The sequence below is a fragment of the Danio rerio genome, chromosome 11 (genome assembly GCF_052040795.2).
Source record: "Danio rerio strain M-AB ecotype USA chromosome 11, GRCz13ab, whole genome shotgun sequence".
NCBI classification, from domain to species: domain Eukaryota; kingdom Metazoa; phylum Chordata; class Actinopteri; order Cypriniformes; family Danionidae; genus Danio; species Danio rerio.
This window is the reverse complement of record NC_141031.1, coordinates 31,933,675-31,955,519: the sequence shown is the minus strand read 5'-3', so window position 1 is coordinate 31,955,519 and position 21,845 is coordinate 31,933,675. Positions and strand designations below refer to the sequence as shown.

The 21,845-nt window shown below is 37.2% G+C and overlaps 2 protein-coding genes across 26 annotated transcripts in view; both read left to right on the top strand.

The window, feature by feature from the left end:
- arhgef10la (Rho guanine nucleotide exchange factor 10 like a) overlaps positions 1 to 2,697 on the top strand; it is a 236,506-nt gene extending 233,809 nt beyond the window's left edge. Inside the window, exons 28-29 of the mRNA XM_087273828.1 lie at positions 1,635 to 2,539; positions 2,590 to 2,697. Of these exons, the coding sequence (XP_087129954.1) occupies positions 1,635 to 2,170 (536 nt within the window). The 3' untranslated portion in view covers positions 2,171 to 2,539; positions 2,590 to 2,697. The remainder of the gene's footprint in view (positions 1 to 1,634; positions 2,540 to 2,589) is intronic.
- Positions 2,698 to 17,553: 14,856 nt separating this feature from the next.
- LOC147834839 (uncharacterized) overlaps positions 17,554 to 21,845 on the top strand; it is a 245,798-nt gene continuing 241,506 nt past the window's right edge. For 16 of the 25 annotated variants that reach the window (XR_015502697.1, XR_015502689.1, XR_015502687.1 and 13 more), the window contains exons 1-2: positions 17,554 to 17,608; positions 17,701 to 17,805. Coding sequence is in view for 2 of the 25 variants with exons in the window: in XM_087273825.1 (XP_087129951.1) it covers positions 17,801 to 17,805 (5 nt within the window). In the remaining 23 variants the exon portion in view is untranslated. Of the gene's footprint in view, positions 17,609 to 17,700; positions 17,806 to 18,788; positions 18,919 to 21,845 lie in introns of those variants that run through there. The other 9 variants (XR_015502707.1, XR_015502705.1, XR_015502703.1 and 6 more) reach the window with 2 other exon arrangements.

Sequence of the window (21,845 nt, the reverse complement as noted above, 5' to 3'; positions counted from 1 at the left end):
TCTTACCTGGTTTCTGGAACCGCTCTTCCCCGGACTCGAACCCAGAGGACTTTGTCAACTCCTCCTCTCTGCATCTGAAGTCCGCCGACGCATACGATGAGCTGACCGGACAAACTGACTGCAGCGGGAAAGCCCTCCACACGGAGGTAAGCGGTCAGCCGGCAAGCGCGAAAGGGAATGGCGCCACACCGCCCCGTAGCATTCGCTTAAAAAAATGAAATGCAGCCAAACGTACCTCCCGGGACGTATTTTGCGCTCTCCAGAAATGTCCGCTGGACTACGTTTTCAGAATGAGCCTGGGACAATTACGTTAACTAAATCAACTTGTTATGGGACAGCATAAAGAAATTATGTGGAACCCATCATTTTTTACAGTGTATACACTCACCGGCCACTTTATTAGGTACACATTACTAGTACCGGGTTGGACCCTCTTTTGCTTTCAGAGCAGCTGTAATTCTTCGTGGCATAGATTCAACAAGGTACTGGAAATATTCCAGTAGATTTTGGTCCATATTGACATAATAACATCACACAGTTGCTGCAGATTTGTTGGCTGCACATCCATGATATAAATTTCCCGTTCCACCACATCCCAAAGGCGCTCTTTGACACATTGACACATTGTCATGTTCAAGAAACCAGTCTGAGATGATTAGCGCTTTATGAGATGGCACGCTATCCTATTGGAAGTAGCCATCAGAAGATGGGTACACTGTGGTCATAAAAGGATAGACATGGTCAGTAACAATACTCAAGAAGGCTGTGGCATTAACACATTGCTTAATTGGTACTAATGGGCCCAAAGTGTGCCAAGAAAATATCCCCCACACCATTACACCACCATCACTAGCCTGAACCATTGATACAAGGCAGCATGGATCCATGCTTTAATGATGTTGATGCCAAATTCTGACCCTGAAAATCCCAGTAGATGACCAGTTTATGAAATACTCAGACCAGCCTGTCTGACACCAACAACCAGGCCACGTTCAAAGTCACTTAAATCAACTTTCTTCCTCATTCTGATGATCAGTTTGAACTGCAGCAGATTGTCTTGACCATGTCTAAATGCATTAAGTTGCGCCCATGTGATTGGCTGATTAGAAATATGTATTAACAAAGAGTTGGACTGATGTACCTAATAAAGTAGCCGGTGAGTGTACTGTATATTTAATTAAAATTTTTTTTTGTCCAAATATTTAATTGCTAAAGTGGAGATGATTTTCATGAATCTTGATGTTGATTAATATTTGCGTGGAAACCCTAATATGTTTATCTATAATCAGAGATTACAGAAAAATAATTGAACTATCATATGCCTTTTTAAAATGTGCTGGTTTAATGGTTTAGTTTCCATAAGATGCATTACCAAAATGAATCATCCTTATAGGACCAAAAAAAAAAAACCTTCAAAAGTTCTTCTTTTGTTCTCCACAGAATAGAAATATATATGCAAATGGTAATGGGAACTATGAAGGATGAACAAATTATGATCAATTTTTCAAGTTAATTTATTTCAAAGTAATTTCCGTATGCAATATGCACTTCAACATGTAATAATGCAAATCAGTTATCAAAGGTTCTTTCTGCTTTTTACTAATGAAAGCGATTTGTGATTTAATGTGGCCCAGGTAAGGGGATGATGTCCTTCAATGCTCACTGCGGGCCTGTGGATTTCTTAGTTGCCCTTTCCAGCACATTGTCCCCTGATCTTCTAAAACGGGACTCTGTGATAGAAGGTCACGATTCGGGCTGTGGAGTGGAGGACCGCAGCGACTCATCCTCTCAGGAATCCCTCCAGCAGCCCAGTGTTTCTACCCAGGTGGATGGAAAAGGGAAGGGACGGGGTGTTTTACTACAGTACCGTCTCCGCTCAACCTCAGGGTTACCCGGACGGCCATTAACCGCACGAGGAGACGAAGCCTCAGACTCATCTCTAGAGTCTCTGGAGCACAGCATGGAAGATGGCTCAATTTATGAACTCAGCGATGATCCAGACATGTGGGTCCGGGGTCGACCCTGCGAGAGGGAAGGGGTGAGGCGGGACAGGGTCACCTCGGTCGCAGTCATTTCGGGTGGTAAAGGTTTTCGTCGACTAAGGGAGGGATCGGTGACAGCCACGATGGAAAGCACACTTATGATCTGGCAGCTTCCTCTCACTGTTTGAGCTGAAATTTGTTGATTTACTCATCCTCATGTCATTCCAATACCCTCTGGACTTCCTCTTGAATTTATACACCGGTCACTCTTTTCAGTTCAGTTATGATAAATATACCATAATTGGGTTTAAAGCTATGTTGAATTGAACGGAGATACGAGGCTGTGAGTGATAAACTAATCGAACACAGTTATGATGGTCTTAGAGAACAGAGTATCCATAACTTTTACTGTATTTTTTTTTTATTTATTTTTTTTGGTAATCCTTTTTTTGTCAGCTAGATTGCTGGTATGCTAACAAACAGCATTACAATATTTTGAAGTCACTGTAGTTTTATACCTCACAGCCTTCTCATTTTTAATATATATATATATATATATATATATATATATATATATATATATATATATATATATATATATATATACGTTTCTAAGCATAATAGTTTTAAAAACCTATTTCTAATAACTGATTTATTTTATCTTTTACATGAGGACAGTAAATGATATTTTGATAGATTTTTTTAGACACTTTTATACACCTTAAAGTGACATTTAAAGGCTTAACTAGGTTAATAAGGTGAACTAGGCAGGTTATGGTCCCAAAAATGTTTTTTAAGAAATTAAAAACTGCTTTATTCTAGCCGAAATAAAACAATTAATACTTTTCCAGAAGAAAAAAATATTATCAGACATACTGTGAAAATTTCCTTGCTCTGTTAAACATCATTTGGGAAATATTTAAAGAAGAAGAAAAAACTAAAATGGGGGCTAAAAATTCAACTATATATATATATATATATATATATATATATATATATATATATATATATTATGATGCTACTCTTAGAAAGTTTTACTCAAACTGATGTTATTAAGCATCATTGGCCATGTTACTCATGTTTCCTAGTTTAATAAATCAAACAACACATTTTTGTTTAAACTGACCAAAGTGGTTACTTTATTCAAGCCCGTAGTCAGGGGGGTGGGGGTTTGGGTGGTTCCAAAGACCTGACAGAGGTCCAGAATTTGTCCCATACATGAGCTCATTTGTCCTATTTTGACTGCTATGCCATCATAAATTGTAAAAAAAAAAAATACCTATGAAAATAGCCTATCGAAGAAGTCTTTTACGAACAAGTGAAATTTTGTCAGCAGTTGCTTCAGTGTGACTTAGTGTTCTGAAGTGCCAAATTCAGCATCCTAAATTCTGACAGAGGAAAGGTGAATGTGCTGGCTAGTTTGGTATTTGGCTAATAAATGACAATAGGCTGCAGTTTTTAATTTAAAACTTTAACTGATTTCTATTTTTTGTTATATTCGTACGTTGTCATATAATTTTTTTATATATTTTTTTTATTTAAAAATTTTAGGAAATGTTTTTGGTTCATCAAAACGTGTTGTTATGATGACTATCCAATAAGCTGACTCAGCTAAAATTAACGCTTAAAATTGAGCTAAAATGCAGAATTTAGATTTAATAATTTAATAGAAAATGAGGCGAATAACTGCAAAAATGTTCACTTTTAGAGAAAAAGAGTACTATTCCTTTCACCAAACTGGCTACGAGCCTGTCATTGATAATCTTGCCAGAGCAATAAAACCGAATCACTGAATCAATGAGTTGAACTGGTCGAAAAGATTCTAAACCAAAGAATCCATATCAATTTTTAAGCTGGTTTCACTTGTTTGATGAAAAAATAGTGTATAAATATAAATATTGACTAGTTACTATAATTTAGTATAATTGGAAAGATTAGCAATTGATTTGTGTGACAAATTGTCCAACAGTTATGGCATCAATTGATTGACAATTTTCCCCTCCAGTAAACCAGTGAAACTAGATCATCAGTGAGATGAGCTCAATTACTGATTCAAGAACAAATCATCCTGTCTGATTTTGTGAGTCATTTGCTTCATTGAAAAAAAAAAAAAACTCAATAGAATGAGACGTATGGATTAGTGTAATGTAATTTTTGGTCAATAACTACCTTTGTGGTTGAAGTTTTGACTACAAGCCACAGCAATTTTTATACAGGCGTGTTTTAAGTGTCAAAGTCTTTTGAAACTGGATCATAGAGTCAATGAGTTGAACTGATGAATGAACAAATCATCTAGAATGACTTTAAGTTGCTCAACTGATTCACTAAAAATATCTGACTCATTTAACTTATTTACATTTCAGACAGTACAGTCAAGATTTTTATTATTATAACACTTGATTGTTTCATCTCACAAGTTTCTATGCAAAGTTTAATAGTCTATAAAATTGATTTGTGTGATAAATAACAAAACTGCAAGTTGAGTGGTGAAATCTTTGTTGGTTTTCCTCTACAGTGGATGTAAAAGTGGATCATTGAGTTAAAGAGTTTAACTGAAAAACAACAAATGTCACACAGACCAATTTGTCAACATGCTCAATTGATTCATTGTAATGATCTGACTCATTTAAGACATTTTAGAGATCATAGCACACATTACAGTTTTCTTAGGCAGATTTGTTGTTATTTTGGAGCCTGATAGCTGTAGTCCTCAGTAAGATTCATTATACTAAAAATGATGGCCAGGATGTTTGGAAGGAGCAAACTAATCTGGGTTTGGAATGACATAAAGATGAGCACATGACAAAATCTTCATTTTTGGTAAAAACTAAGCCTTTTCACTGAACAAGTTGTACACAATATGACGTTTGGCACTGTTTCATTCACTTCTCCAGAAAAAAAGTCTCCTAAATTACCAGATCTTGAGATCTTAAGAAAGCCACTTCTTCCAGTGAGAATATCTGCTACTAAAAGTCTATTAGTGACCGTACCTACATCTGGAAAGTCCTTCCTTTCCTGTTGGGAATCCTTATCCATGTATTAAATCTCACCCTTCACCATAATCAGGGTCTAAACTATTCAAAGCCAACATTTCCTTGAGGCTTTAGTGTGTCCGAGCTTTAGTGAATCAAATTCTTTGGATTTGACCATGCCACAGAGCTGCTGAGGAGGCTTTATTCCCCCGCGTCTGAAGAAATCATATCATTGGAAAGTGAAAAGCCAAGTGAAAGGGGTTTCCATGCTTTTTGTGCAGTCGCCCAGAGAATACTCTCACCCTTTGACTTTTGATAATGTGAACGCATGATTCAATGTCGAAAGTCAAGCTCGGGCAGGTCAGTGCTGTACGAGTGTTAAAAGCTTGTGAAATGGATTTCTAAACACTTGACAGCCTAAATTTCAGCCACGGCGAATGGTAAAGCTTAATTAAAATAGTTTTTAGTGGGCATTTTTTTCGTACATACACAACCTGAAAACATTTTCACCATATGGCAGTCATTTGAAACGTCTGCTCAATACACCATTACTTAACAAGTGAGTTCATTAGCAGCTGGTAGTGGAAAGATACAAGCACCACTAATTGCAGGAAAGTTGTGGATCTTGTGAAGCTTTTGATGTTTATTTGATCTTGTTGAAGGGTATTCACTGTCGATATTTTGTGTAATATCGCAGTTCCATCTGCAAGCTACAGTTGGTTCCCGTCATACTTTGTTCTTGTTTGATCCACATTTAACACATTCAGTAGTCTTCCATTAGGAACTATGCCAGATGCACATTATTTTCTGTTAAAGGGAATAGATTGATGTTGTTTTGGGGACAAATGAGCAAGCAAATAAATAATTAAGTCATTAATGAATAAAAAACAGCTTGGAAACCAGTTGAACCAGCATAGACTAGTTGAAGGCAGCAAATAAACTACATACAGTACTGTAAAACTAAACTCTTCAGAAATAGCTACTGAATAATATAGTTATGTTTTCCATTTCTCACCACTTTATCATCATGTATTTTTCATGCCATGCCACATTGTGAATGTATGAAATGTATAATTGGTCCTGGGACTGCAAACCTTTTTTAAAAGTATTAAACTTAACATTTACGAAGACTGTAATATCCTACTGAATATAGTACTTGTAGGGCTGCAACAGGTTTTTTTTATTGTTTTGATGTGAAATTTTTAAAGTAAAGTTTAGTTAGAATTTAACATGAATAATACAAATGTATCCATCCATATATAGCAAAGAAACCACTTGACATTTTTTTTTTATTATTTGTGCCTCAAATGCACTGAATTTTTAGAATGTTTTGATGCTAATAAAAAATGTAGGTGTTGTCGACTCACTGTTGGTAGAATAAAAAACATGCTAAAATTACCTTGGTTTGATTATTTGTCCTTGCAAATATTAATCTGAGGTAAATGGTAAACCCATAATACCTTGGCTGCTTTTAAGCTGACAAATTTATGCAGGGTTGGGAGTTTTTCCCCATCTCTTGTTGACCCATACAACAGCAAAAATCCCTGTGATTACAGATGATTTACTCAGAGATGGTGGATTAACAGGGCGCATTAAATGACAATGCACACTGGAAAAACTGAAAAGCTGCACCAAAAGGTCAGATCTAAATAAATGTATGCGTGTTGGGACGTTTACAGACTCGACCGCTGCTGCTGCCAGAACATCTTAGATTTGAAAATGATCACTTTCATGCAACAGAGTTCAGCACCTCAGTGCTTAGCAGGGCTACACAAGTTTTTAATGGGGTTTGAATTATTCATAATGTCTTCATTTGCAAATTGAGTTATTATGCTGTGCATGCTATTCAGAACATAGCCAAAGATTGTTGGTATACATTTGGTTTGATTTAAAATAAAATAAAAATGTCCACAGTTGTCCAACCAAGTGTTCCCTTGGTATTCCTACACTTTCCCAGTGTTTCCACAATTTGCCCACACTTTCCACAGTGTTCCTACAGTACCCTCACAGTTTTCCCAGTGTTCCCACAGTGTACCCACATAAACTTTCTCCAGTGTTCCTACAGTACCCTTGCAGTTTTTCCAGTGTTCCTACAGTATACTATACACTTTTCCTAGTGTTCCCACAGTGCTCTAAACATCGCTCAGCGATGCGACAGGGCGCAAACATTACAGTAGAAAATATCGTACACTAGACACGCACATTCACATGCTATTTAAAATGAAACTATTCAGATGGCGCTCTGAATATGAACAGTGTCCTGAGTCAGGGCTGGGTGCCGCAGACAGCCGCCGACTTGCGGCGCCGTTGTGTGTGTACTGTGATAGAAACCTCTGTGTAGAATTCTGAAATGCATGGCATTGCGTGACACTACTCGACGCGTCACCGAGCGGCGCTTGCAGTGTGTGACCCCTTTACAGTTTTCCCAGTGTTCATACAGTATACCTAGATAAAATTTCCCCTGTGTTCATACAGTAATCTTGCAGTTTTCATACAGTGTTCATACAGTATACCCAGATAAACCTTTCCCAGTGTTCCTACAGTACCCTCGCAGTTTCTCCAGTGTTCCTACAGTATACCAAGATAAACTTTCCCCAGTGTTCCCACAGTACCCTTGAAGTTTTCCCAGTGTTCCTACAAGAAACTCATATAAATTTTCTCCAGTGTTTCCACACTACCCTTTGAGTTTTCCCAGTGTTCCTACAGAATAGTTACATAAACTTTTTCCAGTGTTCCCACTGTACCCTCTGAGTTTTCCCAGTTTTCCTACAGTATACTCACATACATTTTCTCCAGTGTTTCTACACTACCCTCACAGTTTTTCCAGTGTTCCTACCTTGCAGTTTACCCAATGGTCCTACAGTATAACCACATAGACTTTCCCCAGTGTTCCTACAGTACCCTTGCAGTTTTCCCGGTGTTCCTACAATATACTCGCATAGACTTTCCCCAGTGTTCCCACAGCACCCTCGCAGTTTTCCGAGTGTTTCTACTGGATACTCTCATAAACTTTCCCCTGTGTTCCCACAGTATAACCACATACACTTTCCCCAGTTTTTCCACAGTGTTCTTTTTTCCAGTGTTCCTACAGTCCACACTTTCTTTAGTGTGCCCACAGTACTATATACTTACACTTACCACAATGTTCCAATAGTACACCTTTCCACAGCATTCCAACGTTATTACTACATTTTTATTTGTCTAGGGTTTCCAAAATGCACCCTCACTTTGCCCAGGAGTCACACAGTGTGCCCACGCTTTGTCCCATGTGCCCATAGCTTGGTTATAATTTGCCAAGTGTTCCTTTAGTCTGTAATGTGGCCATACTGTGGGCAATGTATTGGTATTTCTCACTGCTTTTGGGGTCCACAATGGCTGTCCACATGTGACTCAATGTTTTCCCCAGGTGGGATCAAACTGGCCCCATTTTGTTTTCTGGCATTTTAATCAAGATGATAATCTTTAAATGAATAATCATGCATGTTTGACTCATAGTCTCACTTGAAATCAGGCTACCTTTTTATGAATTCTATACATTTTGAAAGTTACCTCTTATCTCTGTTAAATAAGCAAGTAAGAATATTCAAACACTGGGTTTATGTTTGTTTGTGATCAGTTATGTCATGATCCAGAGAAAAAAAGTTCCAAACTACTCAGATCATCTCGTCAAACACCAGCACCGTTTTTGTGGAAAATAGGGCCACTTATAACCCAAGGACTCTTGGGTGCATGCAGATGGTACATGAGTGGTGTAAACACAGCTGTGAGAGGGGAATGGAAGTTCTGGGAGGTGAGGATAGACCAAAGCTCCTGCTGAATCTCTTCATCCTAGTCCTGCTGGCTTCAGAACGCCGACCTTAGGCAGATACACGGCCGAGAGCCCACTTAAGCCCACGTTAGTGTAGTTTACAGCAGGAAGGATATTTGCAGTTGCACTGAGCACAATGCTATTTGCGCCCAAATTGATTGGAGATCGCAGTAGTGTGAAACAGCTGCACTTACATGCTGTTTCCCTAAGAAGTTTTGTTCGTTAGACAAGAAAATCACCCAGGCATGTTATTTGCTGAGGAACAAAAACATCAAACAAGTTAAGCTTCTGATACTCTGCATATTTACTCCTAAGGTCAATGTTATTTGCACTTACTCGGTGTTGTGTGACTAGAAAAATCTCATGCAGCTTTTTGGGCAACTTTCAGACAAAATAAGGCACTTAAGACTCTAAATATAATGATATAACAGTTCCATCTCAGAATACAACCTTGGAATTGACCTTGCCTCTGCATTTTTTTTTTTTTTTTTTTGCTGAAGCAGCCAAGCTTGACTCATGTTATTAGAAATTTGCCACATATCATTACAAACAAATTCATTTTTTGCACAAATAGTGAGTCGCAGCAGTGGTTATTTCAATTGCTTTTCAATTTGCATAAGTCATTTGCTCATTTCCTGCCGACCCTTATTCCAATGGGACAGTGGCACAGACAAACCGAGATCACATGCTGAGTCAGTCAGTAACGTAGGATGAGTGAGAACATTTTATTCACCCAACATAAGCCAGTAATTGTACAGCAGTGCTGAATTGCATTTTAAAACAGAGTTTAGCACTAGAACGGCCCGTTTACCAGCCTCGAGTCAACAAAGGGAGCCAGGTTGCAGTGCAAGCGTTTTGGCTGACAAACAGAACGAAACTACAGATACACGTATTGTGGCACTAAAGTTGTCAATTAACCCCACCCTGAGAGTTCGGCCTATCACAAAACACAGCTGTGAACACACTGCAGTCTTCCCGAAGCCTCAGGAATCATTTGCATGCAGATGAATATTCCGCTGCTGAGAGCTTGTTTTATTTTTTGATAAAAGTCACAAACGCGTATGCTATCTGTTGACAGAGTTAATGATTTATACAGAAAATGCGCAAGCTGCCTTCTCTGCTGCCATATCTGTCTTTTTACATTAAGATGTGTTTGAAAGGCCTGTAACTTCTGACCAAGACGTTTAGTGTTTGTGATGTTTGTCAGAAAAGTATGAAATAATGCTGACGTCAATCAGACCTGCGTGAAAGCGGAACGTAGGCTGCCTTATTGAAGGATGACAGTTGGAGCATGAATTGTTTACTGGCAGCTTGAAAGAAAATTCACAGCTGAATTTGAATGCCATTGTTCTAATTCACAGGGCTATCATTTCTTTGTTGGCTTCACTGATCATTGACCCCAATGACTGATAAAAAGTGCTTTATTTGAAAGTAACTTATTCTTTCATTAATTTTTTTATCGGCTTAGTCCCTTTGTTAATCCAGGGTCGCCACAGCGGAATGAACCACCAACTTATCCAGCACGTTTTTACGCAGTGGATGCCCTTCCAGCCGCAACCCATCTCTGGGAAACATCCACACACACACACACACACACACACACTCATACACTATGGACAATTTAGCCTACCCAAATCACCTGTACCGCATGTCTTTGGACTGTGGCGGAAACCGGAGCACCCGGAGGAAACCCACGAGAACGCAGGGAGAACATGCAAACTCCTCACAGAAACGCCATCTGAGCCAAGGTTCGAACCAGCGACCTTCTTGCTGTGAGGCGACAGCACTACCTACTGCGCCACTACGTTGCCTTTGAAAGTAATGAATCATGAAAAAGGACCAAAATTTGATTGTTACACACACACCAGTAGGAGACCAGCGGCATATCCATCACACACACACACACACACACACACACACATATATATATATAATACAGTGGACCTAAAAAATAATAATACGGCTTTTATGAAAGGTTTGAATTTCCCTCTGTTGATGTCAAATATCAAAATAGTGGAATCTATCTATCAAAAGGGGCACGTGATAACCACTGTCCACCATTGAACACGCATACAATTAGCACACAAGTGTTGAAACTGGACTACCAATTGGAGGAGAGGAAGATAGTCCCGCAAAAAAACTTATTCTTTCCTCTTTTATATATACAACTGTTACGTAGCGGATGCACCCCGCTACGCACATAAGTTTAAGGATGACCGCTATAAAAAGTGGTCACCCGGAGTCCCCGTTCCTGTTCCCCCAAGCACACACACACAGGCCAAGTTGTCAATAAGGGGTATCAGATTTATTAAACAAAAATATCAAAATCAGAATCAGGGAACAAAAAGGCCAAAACAACAAACAAAACAAGGTACGCTACCTAATATTAAACCTCTTACCTATACCAAAAATAAAATTCCATAAATAAAGCATACAATTCTAACCTCCATAACTAACCACAAAACAGGAGAAAACTGGACAAAAGAAAAAGGGCCTTCCCGTTGATCATTCAGCATTAAGGTAAATATTAGCCACAGCTAACACGTGATACCGTCCTAGTACCGTATTTAACAGAGTATCTCACCAGATGACTTTGAAACAGGGTTGGAGAAAGGTATTACACAATCAGCCACCGCTAATGCAGGTTACCGTCCTATTACCGTATTTAACAGAGTATCTCACCGGATTACTTTGAACAAAAGGTTTCAGACAGATCACTGCCGCACAGAGAACTCAGAGCGAACTGCTCAGACACACACACAATGGCGAGGGGAAACAGGAAGAGAACTCTATGAGGAGCGTCAACGGCGTGCCTTTATAGCTGGCGCCGCCCCTCTCACAGCTGCACCTGATCTCCGCTCATGTGGAGAGAGAGAGAGAGAACGAGATAGATAATGGGAGGAAACACACAGGAACAATACACACTTGCATTATCACAATTAATGTTACTCAATATGTAACAACAACAGTTCTGTCTAGGTCTAGAGTCTGGCTGAGAACCGCAAGATATTAAAGTAATATCAGCACTTGTACAACTCTTCAGCCTTGTGTATTAATCCGCTCACACAAGTAGAAAGCAGAAGACTACAGTTTAACAAATATTGCTGCTGTTGGACAACTTAATGCACTTTTGAGGCTTTTTAGGTGAGAATATAGTTGTTTAGATTGCAACTATGCCGTTTATTTATAAGGACAGTGCCTTCTTTAAATATTTCTAATTTCAAAGATTCAGTGCGTTGGCAGTTATGTATCAACCTGTCACACTGAGCAAAGTAAAGAGGGTTGACGTTTCAGCACAAGGTGATGACAGAGACCGCCTAATAAGTCCTTAGATGAGAAAAACAACATTTTTTCAGTGTACATTTCAAAAAGACAGCTGAACAAATCATTACAGAACAGGTAAGTCATAATATCTCTCCTTTGTATTTTGTTGTACTGTATTTATACTATAGTAATCTGGTAGTGTTTGCTTTGCTTTGGCTTTTTTTAGGGTTAATTATTGTGATATCCCGATTGCAACAGAGAAATACTGGACAATTTCTGTAGACTGATAGCAATTCACATTAAAATGTGACTAAAATCATCTGTTTTGTCATCACTTTAGACATTATGCAAGAGAATCATTCAAATACTAGCTCTGAAGTGAAGTTGTTGAATTAGCAACGGTTTCTGCTGTTCTGACTGTTAGCTGCAGATGTGAACGAATGGCGGAAGAAAGTAGTTCATCTAAAAAAAGAGTTTTTGAGAATCCATGTTTTATTTTCTTTTTTATATTCACAATTATGCCATCAAACTATTGTATAAACGCAATATCACACTTATAGCAGTGTGATATGGCTGTTTATTGTCACTGGTGGGACACTAAGACACTTGACCTGCAGCCTTGTGCCAATCCACACCTCCCACCAGTGCTAATAAACAGCAATGTTTTACTGCTCCTATATATATATATATATATATTAGCAATTTATATGTTGTTAAAAAAGGAAACAACTCTTATTTTAAAACATTAATTTTTTTATCTTTTAAGTTTTTAGACCAGTTTAAGTTCTTTTTAGAAACAAATTTTGGAAGACAGTAGTATCAGATAAGCTTTGTTGGTACTTTTAAATAGTTTTTTTAATTGTGACACTGTACCGGAAAATCAATCACAAGGATGATTTTTTTTTTAAACTGACAACAATTTTGACCTAAGACAAATGTTATTTGTCATCATTTATTTCTAATAATGTTATTTTAAAGTTTAACTCAATGTGTTAATTGCAGCTTCTTTGTTACAAACAATCACGTTTTAATGACTGTTAGTAATTTTGTTAAACTCTAAAAGTTGAAAATGGCCTCCACATGCTTTCATTACTAATCCAAGAGAAAATTTGTTTTGCTTGGAAAGTGTGCTTGTGGTCTTCTTTGAAATGAATGCTAATTGATGTGTTGTTGTTTTGTTATAAAATGCAATATTAAATTTTCAAGTATCTTAAAAGCCCAAATGCTTACAGTACCAACGTGCATCATTCAATCATTTCGAAAACATTATCTTTCTTTGAAAAAGTGAATTCAGCATGTTCAAGTGCTTTTTTTTATGAGGCTTACTGCTCAGAATTGTTTAGGCCTTCACCTCAGCTCTTCGCCTACCTCTACAGCAACTGCTTAAATTATATAAAATGTTTGCCAGTGCTTTGCAAGCTAGAAACCTGAACATTCAAACCTTCAAAATTTCCCTCTCTGTGCTTCTCTAGCGGTCACATCTGGATTCACTCCATGGACGAGTAATAATCGTCTTATCTGACAGGAGTCTGAACTGATTCTGCACAACAACAAAAGATATGATGCATCCTGTAAAACAATAACCAAGGGGCCAAAGCAATCTTTACCATTTCCCCTGGTATTTTTATTAGGTTTTTTGTTGCTCTTCTGAGAGACTGTTGTTGTACTATGTGCTGTGGCCTGATCGGAATCAGGCATCGCATCGCTCATAGCTGACAAATAAATGGTATTCCCATGCCATTTGTTTTCAACTAACTCTTTTGTGACAGATGTACCCTGAGCAAAGAAGCCTGAGAGAGAATGTTAATAGAAGAGCTCTTTTTTTCACCTGTCCTCTTATTCCATAAGAGATTGCTTGTATGTAGAGCACAGCCTAATCTTTCAGAAACGCTTATTTAAGGTCTCCCTCTTTTAGTACTTTTTGGTTGTTCTAATGAAATGCTGAACGACACAAATGGAAATATTACGAGTGCACAACATTTTTTTGGAATGCAAACATTGATTTAATGAAATAGTTCAGCCTTTAAAAAACATATTTTCTTTGCATTGGTGGCTAATTTTCAACATTTTTCACCCATAAATTTTGTATTCATTCACCATTAGGTGACAGTAAGTCAGTGAATTATTTAGACATCCGATTTGAAACTAAATAATCACTTATAATTATTAAATAGAGACAAGAAAAGAAAGATTTATTTAGGGACACCCTTTACTTGACTAATTTATAGTAGGTGATAAACAGTTATTGAGTGTTTTTACTTGAATTCAAAGTATTTATAATGGAAAAAAATGAAAAGTACCCCCATGACCTACTACTAACCGAATGTTGTAATCTGTATACAGTGGATATTTTACATTTGCATAATGCCACAGATGAGGATTTGTCATTGGTGATTGAGTGACAGAACTCCTGTTATATCAGTGGCATGAGCAGAAATTTGCATTGAGTGGACCTTGGTGAATTAAAGTGGACCTCCTGCATGCCTACTCTCAAATTAAAATACATTGTAAAAAAAAAAACAATGTGTTGAATGGATAATGTGCCGACAGAAAATTACCAGTGTATTTTCAACTCAAAAAAAAAAAGTTGGTTGGTTTGTTGATTGGTTGGTTGGTCTGTTGGTTAGTTGGTTGGTTGGTTGGTTGGTTGGTTGGTTGATTGGTTGGTTGGTTGATTAGTTGGTTGGTCTGTCATTTGGTTGGTCGGTTGTTTGGTTGGTTGGTTGTTCGTTTGATTGGTTGGTTGGTTGTTCGTTTGATTGGTTGGTTGGTTGTTCGTTTGATTGGTTGATTGGTCGGTTGGTTGGCTTGGTTGGTTGACTATAAATATGTATGCATATGTATATCAAAAAAAAAAGAAAAATGGATGATGTGCCGACAGAAAATAACCAGTATATTTTCAGTTAAAAAATTATTCAGATAAAGGAAGAGTATTAGAGATTGGTTGGTTGCTTGGTTGATTGATTGGTTGGTCAGTCGTTTGGTTGGATGGTCGGTTGGTCGTTTGGTTTGTGGGTCATTTGGTTGGTTGGCTATAAATATGTATGCATATGTATATAAAAAAATGTTGCTTGGTTGGTTGGTCGGTCAGTCAGTCAGTCGATAAATATGACTATAAACTATAAACATGAATATGACTATAGATATGAATGCATATGTATATATTATGAAATGTTGCATGGTTGCTTGGTTGGTTGGGTGGTTGGTCAGTCAGTCGGTTGGTCGGTCAGTCAGTTGTTTGGTTGGTTGGTTGGTTGGTTGGCCTTCGGTTGGTTAATTGGTCGGTCGTTTGGTTGGTCATTTGTTTGGTTTGTTGGTCGGTTGGTTGGTTGACTATAAATATGTATGCATATGTAAATAAATGCAATAGCTTTTCTCATTGGTTGGGCAAAACCAGACAAAATAACTGTCAATACTGAGTCTAAAATGTAAGCTACTTAAAACTAAATTATTGTTATAAAAACATATCATACCTACAAAGTGCTGGCTACCTGACAGCCACATTTTTTTTCAATTGCTTTCTTTTCAACTTAATAAAATAATTCAAGGGCGGCACAGTGGCGCAGTAGGTAGCGCTGTCGCCTCACAGCAAGAAGGTCTCTGGTTTGAGCCTTGACTCAGTTGACATTTCTGTGTAAAGTTTGTATGTTCTTTTTGTGTTCGCGTGGGTTTCCTCCAGGTGCTCCGGTTTCCCCTACAGTCCAAAGACATGCGGTACAGGTGAATTGGGTAAGCTAAATTGTTCGTAGTGTATGTGTGTGAATGAGAGTGTATGAGTGTTTCCCAGTGATAGGTTGCAGCTGGAAGGGCATCTTCAGTGTAAAACTTGCTGGATAAGTTGGTGGTTCATTCCGCTGTGGCGTCCCCTGATTAATAAAGGGACTAAGCCGAAAAGAAAATGAATGAATGAATAAAATAATTTAAAAACAATGTTCTAGTTATTTTTATGTATTTATTTGGTAGATAGCCATTTAATAAAGCCATTTAATAAGTACCTTACTATAGGTGTGGTATATTGACATATACTATTATCTGGGTTAATGAAGTGTTATCAGACTCAGAGCAGAGATAAAGGTCATGTAATGCAATTCAAAAGTGTCAATAAATGTAAAACATCTGTAAATCTCAAGCTTCAGGCAACTGTTTATTGCAGGCAAGTCTTTACAGTGTCAAAAATAATGTACACTTAATAAAAGCAGTGGATTAGGGGTGCAGAATCAATTATTTATCCTATTCCAAAAGCAGAGGAAGGAAAAACAGTTAAATAGTGAAGCTTTCAGGAACATTTTTCCTATTTTTTTCTGTCTAAAATGTATTTAAATGTACTCCATTATTGTAATTCTATATTTTATGTCCTTACTGTGTATTTTAATAAATGTAATAATTTATCATACATTATTACAAAAAATATACAAATAAATAAAAAACTCTTTGTAGCCTGATTAGGATTTACTTTGTTATAATGACCAGTGTACTCTACGTACAACCTTAATGCAGTCATGCTAGAGGAAAAATAGGTGGGTAATGACATAAACGAGGAATGCTTAAAAGAATTGCTTGTTGTTTGCTTTGCATTGCTAGCAATATCCCGAGGACATCCCAGTGTGCTAAGAAAACCCCTGCACTCTCGTTCTGCCGCTTGTTTTCTTAAGCACGAAAACAAAAGTGTTGGCCTGAGGGAAGCAGCTGTCGCCAGGGATATGAGCTGGCACAATTCCCAATTCTACTATCAATATTTTACACTGTACAAACCCGTGAGATGGTTTTTATGCATGTTACAAGGACAGTTTGTCTGTATGCATATATAAATTGCTGGTAGAAATTAATATTTCACTGTTAGCTACAGGTTGCATGCACATCAACAACATTGCATTAACTCTGTTCCAGTTGACTTCATCATTTTCAGGGGTTCATTAAATCAGGGCTGTTGCATTACCCTGACATTTATGCTCCTTGAAATGATCAAAATGAGTTCCGGGTGAGCAATACATTTTATTTTTTTACCATGTCTTTAATAGCTATAAGATCTACATGTATTTATGTTTGTGTTGGATTTGAATTAGGTTCAAGGCTGGTGTGATCCAATGGGTCTTGCATGCCCTGAGTGGGAGGTAATAAATAAATAAATACCCCAAAATGTTGGCAATACTGACAGAAATGTTGAGCGATCATTGATGATTTATTTACAATGCTCAAGATGGTATAAAATTCCCAGAGGAAAAAACCCCCAAAACAAATCCAACAAAATACAAAGTAGGCACACACTCACATAAACATCACACTCTCTGTTTACATTATTTCCTCATGATATGAAAAATCATTATATAAATATTAACCAAAATAAACACATTCCCACATCAATACATTATTTTTCAATTCCCCTTTAAGAGGAATCGCAGGTTGGCGGGAGTCCGCCTTGAGTGCGCGCGACCTCTGTTGTGGTGTGTTTGGCTTGCCATACTTTTGTAATTTCGACGCCCGGTTGTGTCCCGTCAATTGTCAAAATGGCTGCTGCGGTATGGCGCTCGAGTTGGCTGGCCGACAGACCAACAACACGGAAGACCTACCTGACGCCGACGAACGTAAGTACATTTGTAGTTTAGGTCTATATATAATTCTAAACAAGTGAAATTGTTTTAAGTTTATGTATTTGTGTTTGATGTAATACTGTCAGGAAATGAAATGGAGTGGATATGTTTGCTTGTGTGGGAAACCTGCAGTATGCTAATGGTTTGCATGTGGACCCACATCACCTCAGCTGGGATTACAGCTGAATGAGGTAAGAGTATCTCCCTCTTTCTGTCTCTTTTGAATTTACACTGCAGTTTTGAACCAGAAATCAAAACTGTAGTATTTCAGAACTTTTGCTAGGATTTTAGCAAATTTCTCTTAAAGCAGCATCAGTTTATTTGATGTTCAATTCATTGTCAACCTCAATAGGTTAAGACAAGATATATTGTCATAACAAAGGGGACATATCTCCTAAATGAAATGTTTTAACTTTGCAGTATTGCAAAATAATGTTATTTATTGGGAAATAATGTGAATTAACTGTTGCCCATAACTCATGATTCATGGGTGTTCACAAGTCCTTGCAAGCTGGAGTTTAAGTAAACTGTCTTGTGCATATTAAGAGAGAGTTTTACAGGTGGTTTGTCAAGCCTGCTTACCTGTGTGAAGTAGGGCTTCACAATAAATTGTTTAAGCATCGATATCACAATGTGTGTCTCTGCAATAGTCATATCTCAGGATTTGCAATGTTGAGTTGGGATTATAGTTGATCTGACTACAGTATGGAATATGAGACTTGTGGAGTTATTGTATAGTATAAATAAAATATAGCATAAAGTATAAAAAAAATCGCAAATTAAAGAAATTTCAAGAGAGTTTAAAGCATTTGGCCGCAAAAAAGTACATTTGTACAAGACGATGAAGACTATATAGTTTCTGTACCTGAATACATTTTGAGTCTCCAGAAAACACTGTTTATTTGACTTTTTTAATTGAGCTATTGTAATTATTTTACTTGTAATTTGTTTATTATTTTTATACATCATTTATACCCTTACAAAATCACACCAATTAATCTAAATAAACGATTTCTTTCCAAAAAGAGCTATTCAAGCCATATGGTGCAATTATATTCATATCGCAATATATATCGCAGAAAAACAAAATATTGCAATGTTAGATTTTTTCATTATCATGCAATATCTATGTAGTGTGAAGCACACTCAGAAATTCACATGTTTTTTTATACAGAGATGGAGTGATTTTAAGAAAGCATCTGGTGCAGACTGGTGCAAGTGTCTGTTTAAGTGTCAGAGTGGTGAAAGAAGTCAACTTGTGAATCAAGCAAATTCACAATAAAAACTTGTGAAATGAATCAAGCCAACTTAATATATCACTGTGTTCAGGAAAGGCACATGTTTAGTTTTGTGACAACATAGAAATTCATGAAAACAAGTCAAGGTCATTTTTTTGGAAATTATCTGAAAGGTAAATGCATCATAATGTGAATATCCAATTCAAATAGGGAAATAATGTTTTTTTTTTTTTTGTTAATTGTGTATTTAATTTTTTTAACATTTTTGCAGTAGTATATATTTTAACACCAAAATATAGTTAGAACTAATTACACATTGTTATTTACATTATACTTGTGCTATATTAAAAAGCACTTAAACCAGATTTGGTCATGTTTGTATACAAATAAGCCTAAAAAGATTTCAAAGCAAGAATGGTAAGAGATGCTAGACAGAATATTTCAACATTCTTTTGATATCAGAGGGAGGTTAAGCAGAAAACGATCTAGCAGCGCTAATGCAAGTGCCTGACAGCAGGTGGACCTTAAAAGTAGTGCGCAGACCGTGTCTATTTTTATCCTAGATCATCAATAACCCTCATTACACAACATGATACCATCTTGTTTTCTTGTCACATAAACAGATGTGTTGAAATCAAAGAGCTGTGAGCCATTCTCTCCTACCGGGGATCCTAAAAATTTGTTTTATAGAAACAGAGAAAATAAACAGGGTTCAAATAATCTTTGTACATTAGTTTTAAAGACAAATCACCTATTCTGTGCAGTCGAAACGTGATTCCAGTCTCTGTTTCAGGATCAGATCCACTATTCCCACTGGGCGGTTTTGTTTGTAATGCAGTCCAACAAATGTGCAATGACAGATGGGACATAAAACCCAAATCCTCTGTTAAAAAAAAGAAGAGAAATGATGATAAAAAAAGGAGTGTGCGAATTTCACATTTTATCTTCAGAGGGAGAACAAATGCTATTTCTGGATCATCTAAATGAACTATCAATCTGTCTGAAAGTATGACTTCAAATTGGGCTTTCAGTGGAAAAACTAAATTCAGGAAATGGGAAAATCTGTCTGATGATGTGACAGGCCAAGGTTTCTGAGGATACAGTAGCTTCAAAAGTGCTGCTAATGAAGTACATGCATTCAAGCCCATCAATCATAAATGACAAGACATTAGCAGTCTTAAAGTAAGCAGATGAAACCACACAGTAGTAATTGCAAAATAGTCACGAAAGTCGATGAATGTGGCCTTCAGTGTCAAAGTTACATGTTTTTTTTTTTTTTTTTTTTTGCGGCTGCATGATGATGAGTCCTTGATTTTGAGTCTGACTGTGAAATGCCCAGCTGGGTGCTTTTAAAGTCATGCATTTCACAAAGAGCACAACGGGGTTTTGATCAGACAACAGCCCTCATGTTAAACATGCCCTTCCCTGGTTTAAAGCACTGTCATGTCTTTTGAAGAACGCTTTTATGATGTCATGACAGTCTTTTCAGGTATCACTCCCATTCAAAGCAACCATTAGAATAATCGGCACATTACAATGAACCAGGCCTCTACGATAACCTGAACCTTCCAGAAATCCAAATCTTGTTTATCCAAACTATGGGCAATGAGGAATGAAAAACAAATGTGTTCGTCACTAAATAGTAAATAAAAAGTTTAATTGCAATTCACAAATTGACTTTTTTTTCCTAGAACTATTTTTTTAAAGTGTCACAGTTTAGAGGACATAGCTAAAGTGCTATGAAAAAGAATTGTAGGAATATTCGTCTGAATTGTGATTTGTGAATTGTGATGAGTGTTTTTATATTAATGCGTATGTATATTAGGGCTGCACAATATATTATTTCAGCATCGATATTGCAATGTGATCATTCGCAATAGTCACATCGCAAGCATAGGCAGTGTTGAGTCTGGATAATTTTTCATTTGCATTTGTTTTTTTCTGGCCTCTGACTGTTTAAAAGCATTAATGTATAAGAAAGTACCATATAACGTTTGTAGAGTTACAATAGACTTAGTAACTTTTGTTTTGTAACTACAGTAGAGTAGTACAGTACGGTATAAGTTGGGGCACCTTTATTAGGCTTGCGTTTCCACTGCCAAAAGGAGACCAATGGTTGGTACCATAAGTTTGAGTCAATTGAGCCTACTGTAACATCTGCAATTATATAAAATAAAAAAGTGCAACAAATATTAACACAGACAGACCCTTACAGTCTCTGATAAGTTACCAACTACAGAAAAACTACACACAGCATACATTTAGGTTCAAAAACAACATTCAACATATAGCCCAGTCTGCAAACCTCTCATCAGTGTCATTAAACTTCACCAGCACATGTAATCTCCTGTTTGTCAGGTCCTGTCTTACTTTCATCATATGACCTTTCCCCATGTGCTCCTTTGTTCCAGTTCCTGGCATTTGTTAATTTTTATTACTTTCACCTGTATTCATAATCAGTTCAGTCGAACGGAGCAGGAGGAGTCCCCCAGCTCACCCTTCCGCATGTGTGGAGGTATCCCTGAGGGCCTGCCCACCTGTTTGCCGGCCAGAGGTTGTCGCCTGATGTCATCTCCTCCGCCCTCCTAACCCCGACCAATGACGGTTGGGGTTAGGGGTGTGGTTGGGTGCCACGCCTCCTTTTTAAAGTCGTGCATTTTCATACGACTGAACTTGTACCAATTTGTAAAAATTAGCCACTAAACTGACAAAACCTAAAATACTTACGTTTCCTCGTGAGGTCAGGCTGGAGATAACACATTAGTATTTTTTATCTGTATTGTATTTTTTTATGCTATATAATCAATCTCCAAACAGATTTTTCAGATAGAGATATTCAAGTCATCTATTAAATTGGGTTCTTATCGCAATCTTAGAATTTTTCAATATTGTGCTGCACTAATAGATATATACTCAGTCAAAATTATCAGCCCCCCTTTGATTTTTTTTTTTTCTTTTTTTAAATATTTATTCTTTTTAAATTAAGGCCCTTA